Consider the following 24,063-nt stretch of genomic DNA (forward strand, 5'->3'; position numbering starts at 1 on the left):
GAGAAGTATTATTTAGACAGTTACATTTGATTGGCTGCTAAAGGTGCACACAGCTAGTTAAAATGAAGAACAAAGAAAAAGGGAGGCACATTCTTGCACTCGGAGAAAGACCGGTTAGCCAGTAAAAGTTGCAGGACAATAGAGACAAAGCTCTGACAGGTACCTCTGTAGTTCACTGCTCCCCTCTGGTGGTCAGGATGGGATGCTGCAGTGCTTAGTGCTTAGTAAGAAACAGAACAAAGAAATCAGAGATGAACAATAGAGTTGACAGCAGGCAGCAGTAACAGAGATCAGATACTGCTGATCTGTGGCTCTGATAGTAACCATTAAATAGCAAAGACAAGGAGAGTGCCAACAAGTGTGAGCAACGTTTTAATGTGGTGACAGTAACTGAACATATGCAGAATGTGGTTCATCATATAAAATAAGTGTACTTTGTTAAGTCTTGTAATAATATTTCCAAAAGATGCGAGAGAGAGGCTGTGTACAATGTAATGCTGAACAGGGCAGTTTGCAAATCTATGAATGTTGAAAACATCAAAAACAGAAGTAATAAAATAATGGAACAATTGTATCATTTATTTGTTCATTTATTAGGATTTACTGATTTCTTAAGACTCTGACCTATTTAGCTGTAGTAATGTAGGATGATGTATGCAACATATGTTGAGGTTGAGAAAACTTCTTTTACAGGGCAGGTCTTGCTTATACAGATGGACTCAAAAATGATGGATGTGGCTGAGGAGATGGAGCAAGTCATCTTGAAGGATCCTGGGGCGAGATAGTGAGCCCTAAGCTGGTCTGATGCATCTGTGCGTGTGTGTCAGCAGATTCACCTTGCTTATTATGCTCTGATTTCAAACACCAAGATGGGAACGGTAAAAGTGTTCAGCTCGAGTACAAATGGGACCTCAGAGTTGGATGGTAAAGTATATGAACAGTTCAAACATCAACAAGTTTCACACAGTGTGACACAGCTGCAAGTTTTGACGAGCTAGAATTGAAAGGTTCTGTCTTTCTAAGTCGAATACTGCGCTACCTACAGCACCTTTCAGTCTTCACTTTAATCTGTTGTCCTAGGATTTGTGGGTTGTTTTAATCTTGTCACAGGTTTAAAGGTCTATTGCAAATTCATTTTTCAATGCTGTGAAAAACCACAGACACATATGTCAAGCCACAATCTAAAAAAAAACAACCTCAATAACAAATGAGTAAACAAGTTAATGACCTCTATCAGTCTGGAAAGGGTTCAAAAACACATTTCTAAGGATTTGGGACTCTAGCAAACCACATGGACAGCCATATCCACAAATGAAGGAAATGTAAATGATATATGTAAGTGTGATGAATATGTAAAAATGTACAAAAGGAAAAAAAGAAAATCCACTGCTTTGAATGTGTCCCTGTCCCTGCAGGGTTCAAAGCTGCCACCTAAGCAGCACCACACCTTCACCTGCAGTCACCTGTATCCTCCAAGACACACCCAGCACTCCTCTTGCTCCACCAAGAGGAAACAAATTTCAGATTTGTGATCTCAGACATGCACTTTTTACCTGCATCTCTGGAAGTTCCTGGAAAGAGATAAACTAAAGAGACAGATGATCATTTGTGTTTAAGTTTCTGCTGCATTTTTAGTCACTATTTAATTCAGAAAGCCAACTGGTTTAATTTTTCTCTACTTTGGTTTTACAGAAAGAGGTAAGATCGCTGCCACTTTTGAACTTTATCTTTTCTCTAATTTTCCTTTTCATAACCTTCCAATAACATTTGCGTGTGTGTTAGATAAGAGTCCTCAGTAATGTAAGTACAAAACCCTAAAATTAATTTCCTCCTTTTGCAGATTAAAATGTGCTCCTTCATGTTTCTCAAATTCATGATGGTGTTATTCAACTTCTTTATCTTTGTAAGTATGTTTCCACTCTGATTACACATACAGCATGACTAGAAAGATGTTGAGGCATGGTTGTGAGACACTCATTTACTGAGTGACATTCGTAGAAAAAAGTAAAAAAACAAAAACAAACAAACAACCTGGAAAATAATTTCCCTTTCCCATTCAGTGCAAAAAGAGATGTTACATAATCATCTCTGACCACTCTGAAGGCCTAAATAATACTTTTTCTATACCAAAGATTTTGCCTGGTTGTTGCAATTTTTACCTCATTAACTTTAAAGGCTGTACATTAATTATGCCACGTACATCTTCACCTCAGTCTTACCAATGTTAAGCTAAGTTTGCTTGGGGTCTGGGCTCACTTGGGTTCTTGCTCTCCCAGGTGAGCTATAGATGAGATATAGCATGAGCCATTTTCCTCAAAATGGAAATCATCGGCTGAGTGCTGCTTGATAAATTTGGTGCAGCAGCTCTCAAGGTGCGGCGATTGTGATGTCCCTCTGAAATCTAAGACAGCACAGGAGAATGATGTAACAGTTATTTATTGGTCATGAAGATCTTGCTTTAATGTGAACGCTCAAACATATTTTTGCAACTGCAGCTCCCTTCAAAACATATCTAAAGCAGACGCTTTTTCAAGATCTAAACCCTGTTGTTCATAGTGGCAGGAGAAAACTAAATAAGTGAGCACGTATAGGAACATTAAAGGATAGCAACTAAGACTGTGTTTCCTTATCTTCAGTGATAAATAAATAGTGTGAGTACATATGCATAAGTAATAAATGTAGTAAAAGCGAGAGCTATGAGCACACAAGCCCCTTCCTGCTGTTCAGGTGCATACAAGGTCCAGGTAATCAAATGCTAGTTAAAGAGAGATAAATCTCATAGGGAAAAGGGAAGCAGCTAAAATATGTCACATCGGACAGAGAAGTGAAATGAGGGGCAGCTCAAAAGCCCAGTTATTTCAAAATGCTAATCATGCAAAACTACTATAGTAGAGTCCAAACAAAATCTGAATCTCACACTTAATAATCAAAGTGTTTAACTGTTCAAGCTTATCTTAACATATGATTTGTACTTCTCCACTGAATCTTCTAATCTGTGAATGTGTTGCTCATGATCAAAACACTAGTAAGTGGCTTGAGAGTGTGCTAGGACAGCGGTCCCCAACCCCCGGGCCTCGGACCGGTCCGTGAGTCGTTTGGTGCCGGGCCGCGAGAGTTGAGGCTCAGGTGTGAATCGGTTTTGAGCGTTATTTTGTTATCGTTTTTATCGTTGGGTCTTTTCACGTGTGTTATGAATAAATCTTCTTTTTTCGGTACCGGTACTAGTTTTATTTTGTTGTATTTATCTGCGACACCTTAAAGGCCGGTCCGTGAAAATATTGTCGGGCATAAACCGGTCCGTGGCGCAAAAAAGGTTGGGGACCGCTGTGCTAGGAGAAACAGCAAGCCTCCAGGATGGCACATCAATATGTTGCATTGCCAGGAGTTGGACTACCTGCCCAATGTCTGTAGGTTCCACGTAACACCTCATGCTACCAGTAGTTACACCAGCCCTAAAAGGAAAACTGGTGAACTAGTGGGGATATCTCATTGTGGCCCCTCTAGTGAACCCGTTGTTAATTTTATAAACACCAATGGAGCTGAAATGTATTAACAACCTTCTCTGCATCAGTACTGACTGATGGTATAATTGTTTAATGTGCGCATTGAAGAAGATATCCTGGTTAAAAATGACTCCAAGATTCCTCACAGTGTTACTGGAAGCCCAGGTAATGCCATCCACCATGTGTACACCATGTTTTTATACACCAAGACTTTAGGGAAGAGTAGAATACTCATGGTTTTATCTGAATTTTGAAACAGGAAATTAAAGCATCTAGGTCTTTATGTCTTTAGGACATTCCTGTAGTTTAAGTATTTGATGTGTGTCATTTGGCTTTCTTGATAGATAAAGGCATGCATCATCTGCATAGCAATGAAAATGTATGCTACATCCTCTAATGATATGGCCTAAGCGTCCTAGCACAGATACCTGTTAACCTCAGTGTGTGAAGAAAACTCTCCATTTACATGAAAAAAACTGGAGTCTATAGATGGATATGATTCAAAACACTGCAGTGCAGCAACTTCATTACCTATGGCATGTTGTAATCTCTGTAATAAAATATTATGGTCAACAGTGGTGAAAGCTGCACTGAGCTCTAGCAGGGCAAGCATAGAGACAAGTCCACTGTCAGAGGCCATAAGCAGATCATTTTTGATCTTCACTATTGCACTTTTTGTATGTGATGAGTTCGATCAAACCAGTTAGCTGTTTTACAACTACTCTATAGTTTACCTTATAATTAGGCCAATATCCAAAATTATAACTCCTGGGTCAAGTGATGGCTTTTTAATACTGCCACCTTAAAGGCCTGTGGTACATAGCCCATTAATAAAGATAAATCTATCTGTCTATCCTTCTATCACTTTCCAAGCTTTTCAAAGTGAACTTTACTCTCCCCTTATTGGAGCCTTTGTTTCTCATTCTGCAGCCTGTTATTCAGTCACAGTCCACTAACTGTAAGACTCTTTCTCTTTCTATAGATGACAAAGATATTGTTTCTCCACCACTAGCACCAATTCTCAGTCTCATAAAACCTGGTTTACTCCCAGTCCCTTTGCAATGTAGATCCTGAAAAAGACATCCAAATGCATATAACACACCGTCAAAGGTCTGAAAAAAGGTGAAAACTGTGCCAGCTGTGATAAGTGTATTTATAGCTGGCACACTTTTCACTTTTTTGTAGATGGGGCATGATGGTGACAGAAATGGGGTTTGAGGGGAAATATGCTTCTTGCATTACATTTAGTCAACAATGCTATGATGAACTGAACAGGCTGAAGAGACACCCCAGAGTAAGAGGTGGAGAGTGAAAACAAGAATAAAGGAGAGAGTCAAAAACAAAGAGAATGTGTAGGAAAGACAAAGACAGGAAGCAGGAGATTTTTCCCATAAGGGACATGTCAGTGTCTGAAAGAGTGCTGGAGTGTGGAGTGCTGGTTCCTGATGTGGAGCAGAAGGGGGTCCCATGACTGAAACCAGTCTGATAGAGCCTGACTGCTCATATGAGGCTTCAAAGTAGGGTGAGTGGAGGGTGAAATACACAGAGGGGAGGGAGAAGGTTAAAAGGGTATAAAAGAAAGTGAAGAGAAAGTCAAAGATGGAGACATGAAGGAGGAGCCGGAGAGATCATGGCAATTACATTTTATTTATAGAGCACATTTTATCATACATACATATAGTTAGAGTTCTGCAAAGAGAGCATTACAGTAGTTTGTTAGCAAATGCAAGTAGAATCAAAGTACAACAGTTATCTGGTGAACAGAAATTCACCAGAAAGTATCACGCAGCAGTGAAATCAGCAATTGAATAGACTACTGACTTATGACAGCAAGACATGATATAAAATGTGATCCAATTTTAAATTTGCCATAACTCTTTGTCATGTTAATGAAAATGTATTAAATATTTTTTACATGATTAATACAGCAGCAAGACAACATCACATTTAGCCCTTATCATATTGACCTTTTTTCAATTGTTATCCATATTTATCTCGCTCACCAAACCTAGAGACTAATATTCACTGGGCTTCACTTTGATGTTGTGTTGTAAAGCACCTGGAGATAACAGTTTCTGTGAAACAGTGCTGTTAACTACTAAGCTATTCGGTGAATGCCCATGGGGATACTGGACACATACGTAGTGTCCAGTTTTTGTAAAGCTGGAGATGGAAAAATTACACTGCAGTCCATAAAATAATGGAGGATAGTAACATTCTCTCTTTGTTACGGGCAAAGCGGTAATCCTGGAGCCTTCCTCCAGAAACCTGAAGGCTGGCTTTCTCAAACAGCATTGGATGGTTATTGAATCGGTTCCTGGTCAATGAGCCTGTGCAAATTAAAGGTAGTGACATAAAGATGCTGTCATTTTGCAGATGCCTTCACACAGGTCAGAGAAACTACTGTATATTAATCCCAGAGGGAAACTGAGTTGTCATAGCAGCAAATATACACCAAACATCAAGCACTCACATAAAATGAGTGTAGAAACAGAGATATTGATAGAATAAATATTAAGAAATGTTAAGAATAATAAATATTAAGATAAATACATAAATAGAGATAGGTATAAACATAAATATACATATAAATAATAGCAGCGGGAAGGAAAGACCTACTGTAACGTTCCCTCAACAACGAGGTTGAAGGAACCTGTTCCTGAAACTGCTCTTCAGATTGTCCAGTGTGTTATGTGGGGGGGGGCTGCATCATTGCCTGCGGTCTTGCCAGCATTCTGTCACTGATCACCTCCTCCAGGGTGGCGAGCTTCATGGCAACAACAGACTCTGCCTTCTTGATGAGTTTGTTCAGTCTGTTTGTGTCCTTTGCTTTGATGCCTGCAACCCAGCACGCTACAGCAAAGAAGATGGGGCTTGCAACAACAGACTGATAAAACATATAGAGCAGCCTGCTGCAGACATTGAAGTTAATTGGGATTTTTATAAGATGGAAAGAGGAAAAGAACTTTTATTTTTACCCTCAGGGGCTGCTGGCATGAAATCTAGACACAAAGACTACTACACTGTCTGGTGACACCTCTGTTTGGATTCATAACACATCATTAAATAGTCGGAAATTGTGGTTGAAAGAATTTATCTGTTGTCTGTAATGCTCATGCATCAATCTAATTGGTGCAGCATGTAATGTTTTGTAATGTGGTTTCTTAAGTAACGGCAATGGCTATATCCATAGGGAGGCTTACTTGATTGTGGACCAGTGTGAGACACTACAGGTTGAAGATTTCATGAACCAAGCAGTTTTTTTTTATATTTTAAGCTGGTTTCCTTCTATTAGGCTACATAGCCATTTTTCTCATTAGTGCAAAGAAATATCCAAGATACACATTTGGGTACTTATTTGACTACACTCTGTGTATTGGAAATATATGCAAATTAGTGCATAATAATGATGATGACTCTATTTGTCTTTTCAAACATAAAAAATGCAGGAAACATAAGGAATGCTACAAGTAAGTGTCATTGTAGTAGTTATTTCATAATTTCTTTTTACCTGTAAATACTACTTTACAGTTAACATTACAATGCATAGCTTAAGCTACAGTCACCCTGGGGAAAGCAGTAATCTGATATAACAAGATCAGCGTGAGGCTGTCTGTCTGAGATTATAACTTGTTGATTTGTCAGCTCTGTTAAAAAAACAATGTAACCAATTAATGTATCCAATAATACAATTTAAATGATTCTGTACTAGTAGAATACATTGAAAATAACAGTGAGAGTGAGGGAAACAGAAACGGACATACTATGTTAAAATTGATGCACTGCTCTTGATGCATGGCAAAGTAAATGCAGAAGTCAATAAAGAAATAAAAAAGTGAACTGAACACATCATCCCATTTTCAATTAAACAATTTAATTTACTTATTTTTGTCAAATGGGAATTACTTGCACATACTTAACAGAAATTTGCAATGGACACAATTTATTCTTAAGTGTACAGTATATGGATCTTGTTTCTCCTACAGATGGGTGGCCTCACTCTGCTGGCATTGGGGATCTGGGTGAGCAGTGATGGGGCTTCCTTGCTACAGATCTTGAGACCTTTCTCCAAACAAAGTACCCAGGTGGTCAATGTTGGCTTCTTTTGCATTGTCATCGGGGCTGCGCTGGTGCTGCTGGGAATCTTAGGCTGTTATGCAGCCCATAAGAAGAGCAAGTGTCTACTCCTTACAGTAAGTGGACAACTCCTGCTTTAGACCATGACTAATAAAGTACCTGAACACTGGCGTAACAAATAAGTGTGTAGCAAACAGTAACAAATAGGAAAAGAACAAAGACTGGAAGGAAAACCATAGGGTGCACGCAGAGTCACTCTCTGTGTGCATTCAGATGGAGAAACTCACTTGGTGTGCAGAATTTTGAAGCTGATAATGAGTCACTAACAGATTTTCCAGGCTCCGGAGGCCTAGACAATCTTCTAATATTTTTACTACCCTGTCACGTCAGTCACTGATATCATGCACAGTTTCAGGTAGTCGTTTCAGTCTGTCTTCAGAGTCAATAAAAGTTTGTCACCTGTAATTGCTTAAATATTATTTCAGTGGAATCATATCTCAATCACATCTCAATGGAAAGTTTGAGCAACTAAAGAAATAAGACTAAATGTTAAACTTCAATTCATTAGATGGAATAAAACAGCAATCATGGATTAATAATCCATATATGTATTGCTTCACTGCTTTTAAATGAGGACACTGATATTAAGATCAAAAACACTAAAAATGATACTGTGTGGTTTCATGAAGTGGCCCACATTTTTTTGGTATCCCACCCATCCTTGCTTTTACACTGGGTTCATCAGCCACCCTCCTTCCTCATCCATATCAGCAACACCACCAACCCTTGTACAACACATTGTACATTATTACACTCATTAGCGAAGATGTTAACTACCTCTTAGCCCACTGCAGTGAGTAATGAGGAGCACAGGCAGCACATTTTGCCCCTGCAGCGCCCCCATCATGTCTACAGCTCCTGGTGAGTTGAATGACAGCAGAGGAGTATATTCTACAACTGGCATCACAGTTAACAGCAGATATTTGGCCTACCTGAGAAACTGCTGTAATGAACTAAACATAATAAATGAAGATGGATCATCAGCTCTGTCCTTTCAGCATAGACCCGTGTACTCACTGTCCATTGATTTTACAACAATGCGACTATAGATAAGATTTTTTTTTAATCAGTATATTTGAAAAACCTTGACACACTCCCCTCTTCTTCTCTCCCTGCAGTTTGCCTCCATCATGCTCATCATATTCATTTCTGAAGTGGCTACTGGAGTCGTAGCTTTGACCTACACCTCATTTGTAAGTTTTCATTTCCTGCATCCATCCTTTTTCTCTTTGTCCATTACTCTCATTCCTTTTTCTTTTGTCTTTTTTTATTTTTCTCATCTAGTTCTGCTTTTTCTCCCACCCTTTCACCTCATTGTGCTATTGTCTGGATTTTATCTCAATATAAATTTTCTATCTTAGCAGTGGACTATTATTGAATTATGGGCTTTATGTCCACCTCACTACATTTCTGCTACTTAATGACTCTGGGATAGCCTGGGGCTGTGTGCACTGTCTCTCACTTTGAACAATATATTACTCTGAAATATAAAACCTAAAGCATTTTATATGCAAAACAGCCTATTTAGATATGTGTTCCCCTCTGTCTGCCTTCTCTCTCTCTCTCTTTCACTCACATACACACACACTCACACACACACACCTGCATACATGCATACTCCATTTTCATTTAGTGCCACACCAAGTAAAAATTAAAAGGAATTCAAAGGCGCTGTGAAAAGGAAGGTTAGTGAAGACTGGGGTCCTAAGAGAAAATCGGTTGTTCCTGAAATTCCAGAGGCAAGAATGGTAATCTAATACTTGGCTTTCTGCAGCTGGGAAATGGGGAATAGAGCAGAGGGAACTCTGCAGTGCTTGAAAATTTCATTTAATTTGTTTGAACTTCTACTATTGATAAACCAGTTTAAGCTGCAGGTACACACTGCAAAAAGTATCACAAAAAAGGACAAAAACAAGCAAAAACAAACAAAACAAGCAAAAGAAAGTCCTGTAGATTATAACTGCTAAAATATTTCCCAAAACCAAAAACTGGAGGACGTTTTTGGTTTTGGGAAAAGGCGATGGAAATAGGTGCTTCGACTTACGAACATTTTGACTTACCCTCTGGAACGAATTAGTTTCGTAAGTTGGGGTTCCACTGTACAGTTTGACTGGCTCATTATTATTTGCCAAGTGGCTGCTGCATTTATTTCTTTAACTTACTCTAAATTTCTACTGATTCTTCTCTACTAATTTACTCAGTCACATACACATTCATACAGCATTTACTACTCTATGACATAACATTCTCATACTCTCATACTCACACACACTGACTCCAATGAATGTGGTTGTAACTCAGAGGGCAACGCATTATTTTGCCCAAGGATACTTCAACATACAGACTGATCCATCCACTATGCTCCAATTAGTTGATGACCTATTGTACCTCCTGAGACAGAGCTGCCCCATATCATTTGTATGATAATCCAGTGAAAACAACAATCTCATGTATAGTGATGATGACAAATGGTGTGCCACCTGGCTAACCTTTAGAATTGGTGACAAAGGGCATCTGCGGTGGAAACCAAACAGACTTATTGTTGGCCATTATAATTTACCATTTGCCCACCAGCAGGCCCATTTTACAAGGAGTTTTTAAATGTCAATAACTCTGTTACCGTTTGTGCTAGAGACAAAATGCTTTGGAAAGAAGAAAAAGTGAGCTTTACAGGGATATTGTGTTATCATGGTAGCAGAAGACATCCACAAGGTAGTACTGTCTGAACATGGATGTAAAAAAAATCAGGTCTGATTAGATTATTTCACATGCGCTTCACGTTTTCATATTCCTCAACCATTTTGGGCTAGAGAGAAAATTCAAATGGTTCCTAAAAGATGTTAATTATTTTTTCATTTTGCACCCAAAATAACAAAATAATCCATTGGACCTGTACAAATCTTGGCCAATAAAGGATAAACTACCTCAGTGATCTTGTCCCCAGACTCTGCTTCCTCTACAGAAGATGTGTCAGTGAGATTAAGGAGGTCCTCAAAGTATTCCTTCCACTGGTTGACTATATCCTCAGTTGAGGTCAGGAACACCCTCTGCACACCAGATTTTTTGGCTTCAGCTACTGCTGAGCCACATTCTGTTTGGCTTGCCTGTACCCATGAGCTACCTCTGAAGTCCCACAGGGTAACCCGCTGTTCCGACCAGTTACACCCCTCTAGGTCTCACTGTTGTTGCCCACAGTTTTAAAATCTCCCAGTAGGAGAAGTTTTGGTATTCTGAACTGCCATTCTGTGCATAAGCACAAATGACAGAACCCATTCTCTGACCCAAAAGGCAAAGGGAAGCGACCTTCTCGTTCACTGGTGTATGTGTGTGCAAATACTTTAAAACTGAGGCTTTTGAATCAGCAGTTTTTGAACTAAATTGACATATATACATATTAGGGGTGCAACGATACACAAAATTCACGGTTCGGTTCGGTTCGATACTTTGGTGTCACGGTTCGATATTTTTTCGATACAAAAAAAATGTTCATGCCTTTTTAATTTGTCATTTATTAAAATTATAAATATATATTTTAACTCAAAAGTACAGTTTTTAAATTTAACCCTAACCCTTGTGCGTGTTTTTTATTTTGACAGCGAATGCGCACCTGCGGACCACTTATGTGCAGCCCTGGTTATTTAGCTCATCATATTGCAGCCACAGAAATTCTTTTGTCCATGAAACCATAAAGCTGCACTTTCTTTTTGCCTTATAGTCTGATTTGTCATAACTTCTCCGTTTTGTGGTAAGCTTTTCTTTGGCTGTCACTTCTTCACCCTGACCTGTCTTATTTGGCTCAGCAGAACTGAAATGCTTTTACACACGCACTCACATAAGCTCAGCGATTCTCTGCGCGATCAACCTCTCACATGTTTAAGCTTGCTGCGGGAGATTTCACTTGTCATGTTTGCATAGTAAGCTAACGATTAATAAGACGATGTCAGAGGAATTGGTGCACAAATTATCATCACTCACAGATCAGTGCTGTCGCTCTCTATACACAGTTCGCACGATTGCAAAGTGAAAGCAAAAAAACAAGCGCAAATTCAAACGCGACTTCAATATGTCACATATTGACAGTGGCTCACCGATGCCAATGACATAATTACCCAGCTACATTTCTGAAAGAATGCAAAAGCATTGACATATATTTTTCCTACAATAGCCCGACGGGCAGGGCAGAGATAGATTTTGGTAGCCCGACTGAAAAAAATCGCTAGCTCCGGGACGTCGGGCTAGCGATATTGCAAGCCCTGTATCTGATTGAGGAATCACTCATCTTTGGAAAAGAGAGTTTATTACAGAGAAATGGCTCTTTCCAAAATAAAAGCTATACTATCCGCTTCTTCTGGGCTATATTCTCAGCAGCATAAGGAGAATCATGTGCTAACAGCTGTCTAAATGACTCGGCTAAAGTTAGTAGCATGCTTGCTTTTTTTTGTCTGCTTCCACTTGTCTTTGCACTAGGATGATGTCGGCGTAAATGTGCAGTCATATTCGTTGTGTTCCCACTAGTGCTTTCAGGTTAATCTCGTTGAAATGACCTTAACGCCACAACACGGCAAATCTCCGTTAACGAGCTACCGCCGATCGCTCCGTGCATGGGGCTAGACGGCCAACACGTTAACGAGCTAACTGCGCTAACACACTAGTTCACACCAATGTAATTGAGCATTGCATGGCACATCCAACATACTGTTTTACTTTAGTCCATGACTCGCTTACCTTCAGGGTCATACGTCACATGAAAACCAAAATAATTCCAAACGCCAGATCTGAATGAGGTTCAATTTGCCTGTTGCAAGGAGAGCTTAACTTCTGTCTCGCTAGCTTGCCCTGCGCTCTTCCTTCTGACTATGCTGTCTGTGTTGAGCGCTCAGTGGATCTGCGCTCGACAGTGCAGCCTAGGCGGAGTAGTCGAACGCAGATCCACTGAGCGCTCAACACAGACAGCATCGTCAGAAGGAAAATTGATAAAATAAATTACAAATGTTGTATTGTTCGATACATATGCGTACCGAACCGAAAGCACTGTATCGAACGGTTCAATATCGATACGAATATCGTTGCACCCCTAATACATATATATATATATCAATTTTTTGTTGAGCGATTTTAATTTTTTATGCAGTTGCCCTGATGTTCTGTTAAAGATTATTTTTTGCAGTGTCCAGGTTTGCATTTAACTTCTTTCTGTTGGTGGAATGTAATATATTATGCTCCTGTTCAATCCTGAGTGTGCCACCTATCAAACAAAGAAGCTATAGGCAAGTGTGTTGGTGGTTGTCCTTGGAGACTGAACATTGAGCTGTTCTCCTGCTGTCGTTCTCTGAGTTTGTTAAATTCAATCTCTCCACTCTCATTTCCAAAAGCTGAGCAAACCAAAGCCAGCCATGTAAACGGCAACTGGTGAGAGACATTTTGACAACAGAGAGCATGCTTGTCTAGAGAAAGTGAGGAGTGGGTCCAAGCTATTGCCTGAACCCCCATTAAATGTAAGATATAACTCAGCTTTGTTTTCATTAAAACAATTTAATGTGCTCTTTGTTATCTTTAGCATCATTTGTTCATTGCAGACATGGTAAGTTCCATCGTGGATATTAATGTGTGAGACCAGCTTTCCATCTCCTGCTTTTCATAACACACAATAAACAGTATACCAGTGGAATAATGAAAATGGACAATATACATTTAATATGCATATATATAGCTGCCTGTGTAAATATGTAAAAGACAGAGGAGGGTACGAATAAAGGAGGATATAAATAACGACCTGATCTATCCTGTATTACTTATCTGCAGCATAAATCTGCCTTTTGGTTTCTGGGTCTCTGCTGCTCATCTAACCAGGAAGTCAATAACCTTCAGGTAGTCAGAGTAACTGAGATTTCCAGCATGTATTATGAGAAGCTGTCAGTGGTCGTTGCCATGGTTCTGTTTGTACAAATTGACCAAAGTGGAGATATATTACAGGGCTGATATGATATGAGTTCTGAGTACATTAGTGAAACAGTTTTTCCAAGAATCAAGGACCACTTCTGGAAAGCTACTTCTTGCTGGCACGTATGGACGTATCCAGTGGCACAGTGCTCCCAACTACCGTCTTATTGCATCTTCCAGCAATGCACTGATCATTTTTAGACATCAACCTCAGACAGAACCCGGACTTTACTTTTGATTGGACAGACAGTATCCCACCTGAGTTTGTGAGACCACCGAGTGCTCTGTTGCTTTTTTTAGGAACAGAAGGCAACACATAGGTGGTGAAGCCACGTGGGTGAAGCCAAAGGCAAGATGTGCTTTATCATACTTTCTAATCCTTGGCTTGGAAAGAAGTTGGTTTGGAAACATATTTGGCGATGTTTCATCTTCTGCTTTGTGTTTGTGTGGAAGCCCCCCAAAAAACTCTGCCCATTATGCTAGCAGTGTCCAAGCATTCTCTTTTTTTTTATTATTATCATACCCCCCCCCCCTCCCGCAATGGCTCTGTTCCCCCACTTTGGGAACCTCTGCGCTAACCCAACAAGCAAAAACATGACTAAATATATAAAAAAGGGATGGCTTATGACAATTATGACAACTATCAACCCACTCCTATGAACAAATGAGTATATCACTTTCTTTGGAATTAGTTGCTTTGATTTTTATTTATTGCTTTCTTCTTAACATGTATGCCATACAAGAAAAGATACTGTTGATTATTTGAAAAACAGCAACATACTATAGAGCAAGAGATCAATAATTTAATAAAAGATGAAGGTGGAGATTTTGATCATGTGTAAATGTGTTCATACCACTCTACATTGATAGATGTACAGTGCTAACATCTCCTGCATCACTGAACTGTGTATTACTTCAAGCTCTTTGGTGCTTATCCTCTGTGTGTGTGTGTGTGTGTGTGTGTGTGTGTGTGGGCGAATGCACGTGTATGCATCCAACAGAAAGTGACAAGGCGCAGGGCAATTGACAGTGTTGAATTAGCCTCCTAGTAATATATCTTTCTGATTTTAGCCTCACTTGGGGGGCACATTTAATCGTGACTTGTATCCCAGCATCCCCTTGGGATACCCCATGTGTCCCATTCACTGTGCACGCATTCAAACATGTCCACCCACACAGAGAAGCTAAAAAGAAAAGAAAATAGGGCTGTACATGGCTACATACATTTAGAGTACATTTCTGACCCTCCCTACCCATCAATTAGGTCTTTGTGACAGTACGTGATAGGTTTATTTATCAAAACAGAAATAGCAATCTGCAAAGGAAAGGAAACAAAGAAGGGAGGACATGAGGGCAAGCTATCCTTGTCATGATGCGGCTCTGTGCAGGCAGGAAAGGCAGGCAGGACCCAATTGCAGACTACACGGAGGCAAGAAAGTGAACTCAAAAGGCAGCTTTATTGCTGACACAAGGGGAAAACGGTACAAAAGTAAACTGGGAAAATATAACCTAAACACACGGAGAGGCACACAAGTAAACACACAGCCATGGATCGTGACACGGAGCAAAGGAAGACACAGACACTAAATACAAGAGGGATAATGTGGGAAGTGAGGACACATCTGACACAGTTTACCTAGACATCACAAGACACTAAAACTAAACATAACAACCTAGCGAGTATAGATAGAAAGGATTGTCACTGGGTAATTTTGATCCAGTGACTTTAGAAACAAAATATAAAATTCAGACTAGATGTGTCCAGTGAGGATATATTTGGTTATATATGATGTCAGTAAATCAGTTTTTTCCACAGGCTGAGGGGATCTTGAGAGCGTGGGCGACTCCTGCTCTACAGAATCAATATGGTAATGATCCTGCTGTCACTAAGCTCTGGAACAGCACCATGACACAGGTACAGGATATTGTGTTTTCCTATTCTTGTTATATGTGTTTAGAACTTTATATATAAAGTGTATATACATTCACCATTGATTTATGTATACCTGCTTAACTGCATATTAACATATATATCTGTTCTGCCAATCACATGACAGAAACAAATGCATTTAGTCATGTACAAAAGTGGTTTAAGGGACTTGAACATGGCATAGGTGCTGATGCTAGACAGGCTGGTCTGAGTATTTCAGAAATCGCTGATCTACCTGTATTTTAGAACATAATCATCCTACAGACAATGATCTTCAAAAGAGAAAATATCCAGGGAGTGAAATTCCTTGAATGTTGGAAGTCAGACAAGGTTGGCTGGGACGCTTTCAGCTGGTAGGAAAGCAACACTAACTCAAATAACAGACAATTGCAAACACATTGTCTTGTCGGATGAGTCTGGATTTCTGCTGCCTGAACAGGATCTAGTAACCATTACAAACATCCAACAAAGAGTGTCAAGCATGAACAGCACCAGTTGGACAGTACCAGGCCCCAACATGATTCACATCTGCTTGCTGAAGAACTAACTGCACTCCATGAGCACCTGGCAGCAGAAATGAACCGGTTGATAATGGACAACACGTAGCTGGAATGGATAATTGAAGGCTGGACAGTGCTGATCCCCAATGTTCACAGATCCTTGAGGATCAGAGGGGCAAAACATCAGCTACTGGTAAACAGAGCAGTTGTTCAAGATGCTCTCCCCCCACTGTTCTTTGTAGGCCTGAACTCTTTAATCCCAGGTGATTGACAAGACTGATTACACACACTGCTTACAGAATAGAGCAATCGTTAGCCACCTCCTCTACATGGATGATATCAAGCTGTATGCCAGGAGTAAACAGGACATCGATTCACTTATCCATCCCACCAAGATCTACACCAGTGACAGTGGAATGCTATTCGAACTGGAGAGGGAACAAACAAAGAGAGTGATGGTAGTCAGAACTGAGGGGATTGCAAAACCAAAAGGGAACATTGCAGACACTAAGAATAGCGAGAATTACAGGGCAATCTCACAGGGATGTGGGAATCATGAAGCGGCTGCCAGGAAAGTTGCAACCACCAAATACCCGCAGAGACTAAGGCAAGTCCAGAAGAGTTAGCTGAAAGAGAAGAATGAGATTTAGGCAAGTAACACCTACACCCTGCTGGAATATATGTCTGAAAGGGGAGATAGAAACCACTAACATCAAGACAAGGCAGTGCCTTTAAGAAAGGACCATTATGTAGATAACCCTCTTCACATATTTTCCTGCGGCATGAATAACACAAGAATGTCATCCTTCTTTCAGCTACATTGCTGTGGTTTCTCCAACTACACTGATTTCATGGGCTCTAACTTCCAAAATGCAACTGGAGGCAGCCTGCCTTCCATCTGTTGCAGGACCAACAACAACACTTGCACCCCAGCCCAGGCAGAGTACAGCAATGTGCAGGTAAAATTACCACATTATACATTGTGCAGCTTTGGCATGAAAACAATGACAATTCAAACAAGCTAGTGTTTAGCAGGAATACTGTTTGCCATGCTCTGTGGCGTTCCAGGTCCAGTTCACTGATATGTAGCAGACAACTGCCAGCTACATATATAGCTGTTAGTGACCACTAATTAGAATCAAAATAGAATCAAAAGAAGTGAAAACAAATATTCTGTCATGCTATGAAGTTGTCTGGGGACTGTGGGCCTGGAAGTAAAGCAGGTTTCCTACTAATTTGAAAGTTGGTAGTTTGATTGTCAGTTCCTCCGGTTCACATGTTGAAATATACTCGGCCGAGATTCTGATGGCTTTATATTAGAGTATGTGTGCTAGACAAGATGGTATGGCATAGAATGAAGCACTGTATGAATGTGTGAGTGATTGGGAGTATGAGACTTGTATTATTAAACTGCATTTTGAGGGTTTAATTCTAGAAGAAAAGTGCTATTTAAGTATGGTTGTTAGATAAGAACTAACTATAGAGACCAAAACCTGTAAAAGACCTTTTTAATGCTGTAATATTAAATATTTTTACATAGACATAAATGGTGTTAAGCATAAATAAAGTTTATATTCCTGGTATTGAAACCATGCCACCCACATTGTAGTTCATTACTGACACATGTAGTGGTGTGAAAATGTGTGGAACATCCTGCCCAATGACAACAATGTCCAGTAAAAACAATGGAAACTGTCTACTGCAACTATTTTTTTGTTTTTTGCCATACGTTTTTAAGCTTTAACATTTTTTCAGGTTAACTTAGCTTCAACTGAAGTCTCATTGTAGCTCCTGCATGGATTGAAATTCCACAGTCATTCTTTTTGCATAACCTCAGAGCTATGCAAACAAATGAAAAACACCAAAACGTCACTAAGATTTTAACAGTGGGGGACCATGTATGTCTAAATTCTATGACGGTAGCAACAGTTAAAATATTTGATTCTGGACCAAGTGTTGACTGCCCCAAGCATCTTGATTCTGGCCTAGAAATGTAGTGGATTTTGAGCCAACCATTATTTTGCAGTTTTGCGATTGTTATTTTTGCATTAGTGTCTGCATGAGTGTCAGCCATGCGTGTTATGTTGATGCATTAGGAATTAACCAGAGCCCATTTCCTATCAGGGCTGTTTTCAGCAGATCCTGATGATCATCAAAGAGAACGCTAGCACCATGGGAGGCACTGCTGCAGGAATTGGATTACTGGAGGTAAAAACTCATGCAAAGCTTAAGGATGCATTCAAAACCTGTTTATGTCATTCTGTTTGGACTCTTACACTTTTGTTTCTCCAGATTGCTGCCATATTGGTATCCATTAATTTGTACTGCCACCTGGATAACGAAGATAGCTGAGAGGTCTTCACAGAGAACATTTTGGGAGTGACAGATAATTTAATTAAAAATCAAATCTATATTAACATCACTCTTATTCTTTTTATGCAATAATTAGCTATAAAGTCATATTTATTATGTAAAAAAACATCATATATAAGTTTCTGTTAGAAGTAGTACACTTTTACCAATATCATCCTTGGTTTTCAATGTTGCCTTTTCAAAAAGAATGTATATATAAAATAAAATATTTCAAACATTTGTTGAATGTGTTTCAGTGTTGGGTTATTTTTTTCAACACCTTTTGGGTTTTGCTTTTTTTTTAATATCCACATTTAGTGGCCACAGTTTCAGATCTGCAACAAAAGTCAGAAAGTCAACTCAGTATAAGGACCTAAAGGTAGAAGCAAACGAAAAACTGTGAGCTGAAGAGGTTCAGTCAGCGAGCACCCAGAACAAAATGATTTAGTTTAACTAACAAAAACCTTTACCCATATTTACCCATATTTAGTGGAGAGTTGAACAAAAGTCTGCTGTGGAAACAAATTGCTTCAGGTGACATATGCTAAATGTGATGTGAAAGAAATGTAAATGGTGGACATAACATCATATTGATGATGAAAATGAAAATCTAAAGTACTGGAATTTACAATAAATGTTTTTTTAAAAAAAAGAAAAACATATAGATGCTAATTTCTGCATGGGTAAGCATGTTTGTGGAAGGTTTCATGCAGATCGCCTCTGTCAGTGCGCCCTAGGGTGGCTGTGGCTACAATGTAGCTTGCCATCACCAGTGTGTGAATGGGTGAATGACTGGATGTGTAAAGCGCTTTGGGGTCCTTAGGGACTAGTAAAGCGCTATACAAATACAGGCCATTTACCATTTTACCATTAGTCAACCTGTTAAGGAGTTCCAAGGGTACATACAGACATATGTACATAAATATGCTACAATCATATATAGTAAGACAATTAAGAAGTGTTCTGTTTGGAGAAGGGGAAGTACTGGATTCCTGCATAAAAACCTGATCCCATCTGTGACATACAGTGGTGGAAGAATGATAGCTTGAGCCTGTTTTGCTGTACAACACCAAGGACAGGTCAGTATGCTTGCTGGAATTGAAAAATATGTTAATTGATCTTAAGAGCATATTTTAAGCAATGAATTCAGGGAAAAGTTTTTTACATGTGCTTTTAGATTTAACAGCTGCTTTTGACACAGTGAACCACAAAATTCTTATTACCAGACAGGAAGAGTGGGTGGGCATAACTGCCTCAGCTCTGCAATGGTTTAGGCCCTAGTTCTCTGATAGGAGTTTCTGTGTCATGATGGATGATTTTCTTCCGCTGCTTCTGACTTCAACACAGCATTTAATAATGCTGATCACAACAATTACATACATCTAGTAGAACATGATGTAGGTATTAAGGATACTGTGCTGCAGTGGTTTAAATAAAATCTATCTAAAAGGATTTTTAGATAGGACCAATACCATTTGCATTATATATGATTCCTCTATGGAGTATAATTAGAAGGCCTTGCATAACAATGCCACATCACAAGAATGTGGATGACATATGCAGCTTGAATTGTTCATGAAACCACATAACATGCACCAATTATTTAAACTACAGGAATGTCTTAAGGACAAAGATGATCATTAATGTCCTGCTTCTAAATTCAAGCCTTCAGCTGATCCAAAATGCTGCAGAGTACTGATGTAACTTTTTGGCTTCTTCTCACTGGGTCCCTGCTAAATCCAGAATCAAATTTCTAGATGACAGCGTAGTCTGAATGTTTGTTTTCTCTGTATTATTGTAATATTGCAACTTAATATTTTTACCTTTTTTAAGACATTTTCCCTCTATTTTAATTTCAACTGTTTATTCACTGCTCTTGAATTAATGCTTTCAAACATTATCCATTAGCCTTGTTCAAACAGTCATTTATAACAGAAAAATAACAGCAAGAAGTAGAGACATGGCTGACTTTCAAATGAAAAAGAAACAGCATGTAAGATATTTGATCAAATGAGATCATGTTATATTTATTACACAGTTATACTACAAGTTGTAGAGTTCTGTATAAATTGATTGAGTTCCTTCTGTCATGGCTGCAGTTGTGTAGTGAAGTGAGAGTGAGGAGACCCTTAAATTTTCAGCAGGCACACTAATCTATAATTTAGATGATGCATGAACAAAATGTCTTTGTATGCTATGAAACATGTCACTCATAATGATGAATGCACAGAGAATTTCCATTCATCTCTGCAACTGCTCTTGTTCCCACAGAACCCCCTCATCTGCACCATTTCAAAGTTTAACATCTAACTGATCCGAGACCACGGGTGAAGATCCTTTTCTTTTACTTTTGTTACAAAGTCATTTGAAAATAATAATAATAATAATAATACATGAAAAATTAAAGAATACTATCACTGACATGCAATTCAATCCAGATCCCCCTTGTCATGCCCAAATAATCTGTGTTTCAAAAAAATTTCACAACGTTGAACAATGGTCCTTTAAAGAGATGCATGTCCTCTGCAGCATCTACAAGCCAAACTCTGAGGAGTGTAAAGCCTCAGATCTGTTTCATTTTGATTGCTGGCTTAAATATAAAGTAGAATTTAAAACGCCTCTAGAAGTCTGCCTACACACACATACATGCATCACAACATGTGGCTCTCCTTGAACAAAAGAAAAGACTGATGTCAGTGGGGTTAATCACCAAAAACAAACAGTTTAGCTGCAAAAGTTGGACCTCAAAGGATAGGAAGCCGCACTCATCCTTGGTCAGCCACAATGAATACAGAAATCCACCGAGTCCTGAGGATTTGCATACATTTCCCTATGTGGTTTTTGCCTCCCAGTTCCTTTGCATGCCTCTCATGGGAAATCTGGAGGCAGCTCTCTTCTCTCCCACACACACTCTCAGAACAACAAGAGCTTCTGGTTAATTCCATGAATATTATACACACAATAAATCTTTATTTATGAATTATTAAAATATTGTACAGTACAGCCTTTAGGGGGGAAAAAGCAAAAAAGCATGAGAGTGAGTTTAAAAAAAATCTTTATTCATCTGCAAGATAAAAGAAACTCATACATGTCAAACTGCATTCAAGTCTACAAATCCTCCTCTGTCACTTATACAAAGCACTTTCCAGTATCTTTAGAATCCTGCCACAGTATTAAATCAACTGTATTGCTATTGAAACAATGATTCAATTTAATTTAACCTTTGAAACCCAGAAAAGCAGGAACACCACAAAGTGAAACGAAAGAACAAACCAGAGGGGAAAAAAAGACAATTTGCAGAGATCTGAAACCAGAGAAAACACACTAGGACTTAAACTTAGAATGAACCACTGACGTTGGGGCTGACAGGTAAACACCTTCCAATCAAATAACTGCAAATACTAACAGAGAATTAAAATTCACATTCATTTGGTTAATGCGTTCTTACATCAGCTGGTAAGAACATGTCCAGCATCTCTTCCTCACACTCACACCTCTCTGTTAACATGGTTGAAAACTCCACGTTCTTTTAAAACATCTGGCAGAATATCAACATCTGGATTAAAAGTCAGTGTTTTTACACCTCAATTGGAACAAATATTTCAATTATCTTTTCATTTTTAATTGCCTGAAACATCCATAACAGTTGTTTGAAATGATAACATGACCAGTACAGAGTGAATAAATGCTTAGACAGTTCTATAGTGTGACTTTCAAAATAAATGTATCCATAAGCAGATAATACTTTGTTTGCTTTTGCATGTCTTACCATAAAGAATAACATTTTCTTTAAGGGTTGGGTTTCTATTTGACCACCAGTTAGAAAAGCTTTACAAGAGAAATCGCTCTCTCTCTCTCACACACGCACACACACTCTCTCTCTCTCTCTCAGCTGCATCTCAGGGCATTGAATGCGGCCAGTGAGATTATCAAATAAATCTTCTCACGTATTTACTACTCTTAAAAATGAAGAACACTGCAATTAGAAACTCAGATAAATATATGTAACGAAGATTTAGTACTCTTTTCACATTGCTACCTTCAGTGGATGGAAGTGGTGGAGCCTCTGGCCTCCAGGATGGTTGAGAGAGACCAAAATTTATACGCACCACTAAGAAATTAGGAGAGGAAAAAAATAAGTTTTTAACACATGCTGCTTCCAGGAAGTAGCTGGTTCCAAGTACCTGCCTGTTGTGATGTCTGACCCACAATGATCTAATTAATATATGACTAAAGTGCTAGTTTGGGGGTTTCATTTGGTACAAGCAGAGAAATTGACTCGGTTCTTTAGTGTTTATACCAGGTGTTCTTGTTATCTGAGCCCTTCTCCTACGTAACTGGATGGCTGTGTGAAAAGTAACAGCGTTGAGCTCAGTTTTTAGTAGCTTCAGTAGTTGAACACTGTTCGATCAGGAAACAGGGAAGCAACTGAACGTTCAGCACCTTATGCAGCTGCCGCTGTCTCTTGTATCTCAAAAACAGCAACAAGCACAGAAAAAAAGTGCGTCTGCTTCAGGAAAAAGCAAAACAAAACAACAACAAAAAAAATGCGTACACACGTAAATGGTGTGCTAGGATACAAATATCCTGAACTGTTTGTTTAGCACACGTTTGCATATTTAGATCTGATCCTAGACACGGATTTTCCTCCTTTTTTGGGGTACACAACAAAAAGGTTTCGTTCCTAATGATTGTTAATTATGATTTTCCAGTTCCTGTGTCAATTATTACTAGTTGGTACTGGAAGGGCCACGTGCTTTCCCCCCCCTGACAGAGCAAAAGCCAGTAGTGAACTATACCAGAAACAGATGGAAAAAGGTTAATTTACTTAAAAAAACAAACAAAAAAACTGCCCGAATTTAAAGTGATTTGTTCAATGTGCATCATTTTGTAGGTGAGCACACATTAACATCACAGCATTTGCAATTTCTCTGGTTTCAGATGCAGCACATGTTAAAAGTATGACTTTTCAGGTTTTTGTCTCTCAGCCACCTTTCGGATTACATCATCAAGACTAATCCGAGGCAAGTGATCTATACAGTCAATAACGGTACAAACCCATGGGGCTTTTACACTCGATATCTAATGCTGAGAAAAATGCCAACCTTTAGATTTTACACACACACACACTTACATTTTCTCATTGTAAAAGTCAGACTCTTAAAAATGCATTGAACTTGATCAAAGTGGATTTTCTTATTTAGAAAAAAAAGCACTAACTTTTGACAGATGTAAAATAAATAGAGATTCGTTAAAATGTATGTACAAAAATGGACAAACACTCAGTAGTTAAAATACCAAACTATAAGGAGCACTGCCTTCTTTCAGGTCAGTGTGTTTATGTCAGTTGTACTGTTCTGTCAAAGATGTAGCTTAGTGATCAATCCACAAAAAGACACAGCTGTTGGCAGCTGTACGCTGTTGTGGTTGAACAATCACAATTAACTATAACTAGTTTTAGCATCACTGCTGGACGGACTCACCAGTGCTGTTTGTAGTGTTAATTCTTCCTCCAACATAAAAAATAGACTCTGTGTCCCAGGTATCCTCTTGTACCCAAGACAGACCTGTAGCTCTGGGCCCCAGGCTGGATTATTAATGTTCGTTGATGGAGAGAAGTAGTAGTGTTAAGGCCAGGGCTTGTTGAAGTCTCTGTTTGTGTGTGTGTGTGTGTGTGTGTGTGTGTGTGTGTGTGTGTGTG

General features: G+C 39.1%; 2 protein-coding genes across 2 annotated transcripts in view; one reads left to right on the forward strand and one right to left on the reverse strand.

Annotated features, from left to right (window-relative positions):
- The first annotated feature begins 1,500 nt into the window (after nucleotides 1–1,500).
- On the forward strand, nucleotides 1,501–18,606 carry LOC102301419 (tetraspanin-1). The gene is made up of 8 exons (XM_005946828.3): nucleotides 1,501–1,698; nucleotides 1,841–1,903; nucleotides 7,490–7,696; nucleotides 8,759–8,833; nucleotides 15,397–15,495; nucleotides 16,826–16,969; nucleotides 18,135–18,218; nucleotides 18,303–18,606. Exons 2-8 carry the CDS (start codon nucleotides 1,847–1,849, stop codon nucleotides 18,360–18,362), a joined length of 726 nt encoding a protein of 241 aa, XP_005946890.1. The 5' UTR covers nucleotides 1,501–1,698; nucleotides 1,841–1,846; the 3' UTR covers nucleotides 18,363–18,606.
- Nucleotides 18,607–21,400: 2,794 nt separating this feature from the next.
- Nucleotides 21,401–24,063, reverse strand: part of LOC102301717 (protein O-linked-mannose beta-1,2-N-acetylglucosaminyltransferase 1) — a 7,051-nt gene continuing 4,388 nt past the window's right edge. The window contains exon 9 of the mRNA XM_005946829.2: nucleotides 21,401–24,063. The gene's annotated coding sequence lies outside the window, so the exon portion shown is untranslated.

Source organism: Haplochromis burtoni, unplaced genomic scaffold, assembly GCF_018398535.1.
Source record: "Haplochromis burtoni strain Fernald_Lab_line unplaced genomic scaffold, NCSU_Asbu1 Contig_67, whole genome shotgun sequence".
Classification (NCBI taxonomy): Eukaryota; Metazoa; Chordata; class Actinopteri; order Cichliformes; family Cichlidae; genus Haplochromis; species Haplochromis burtoni.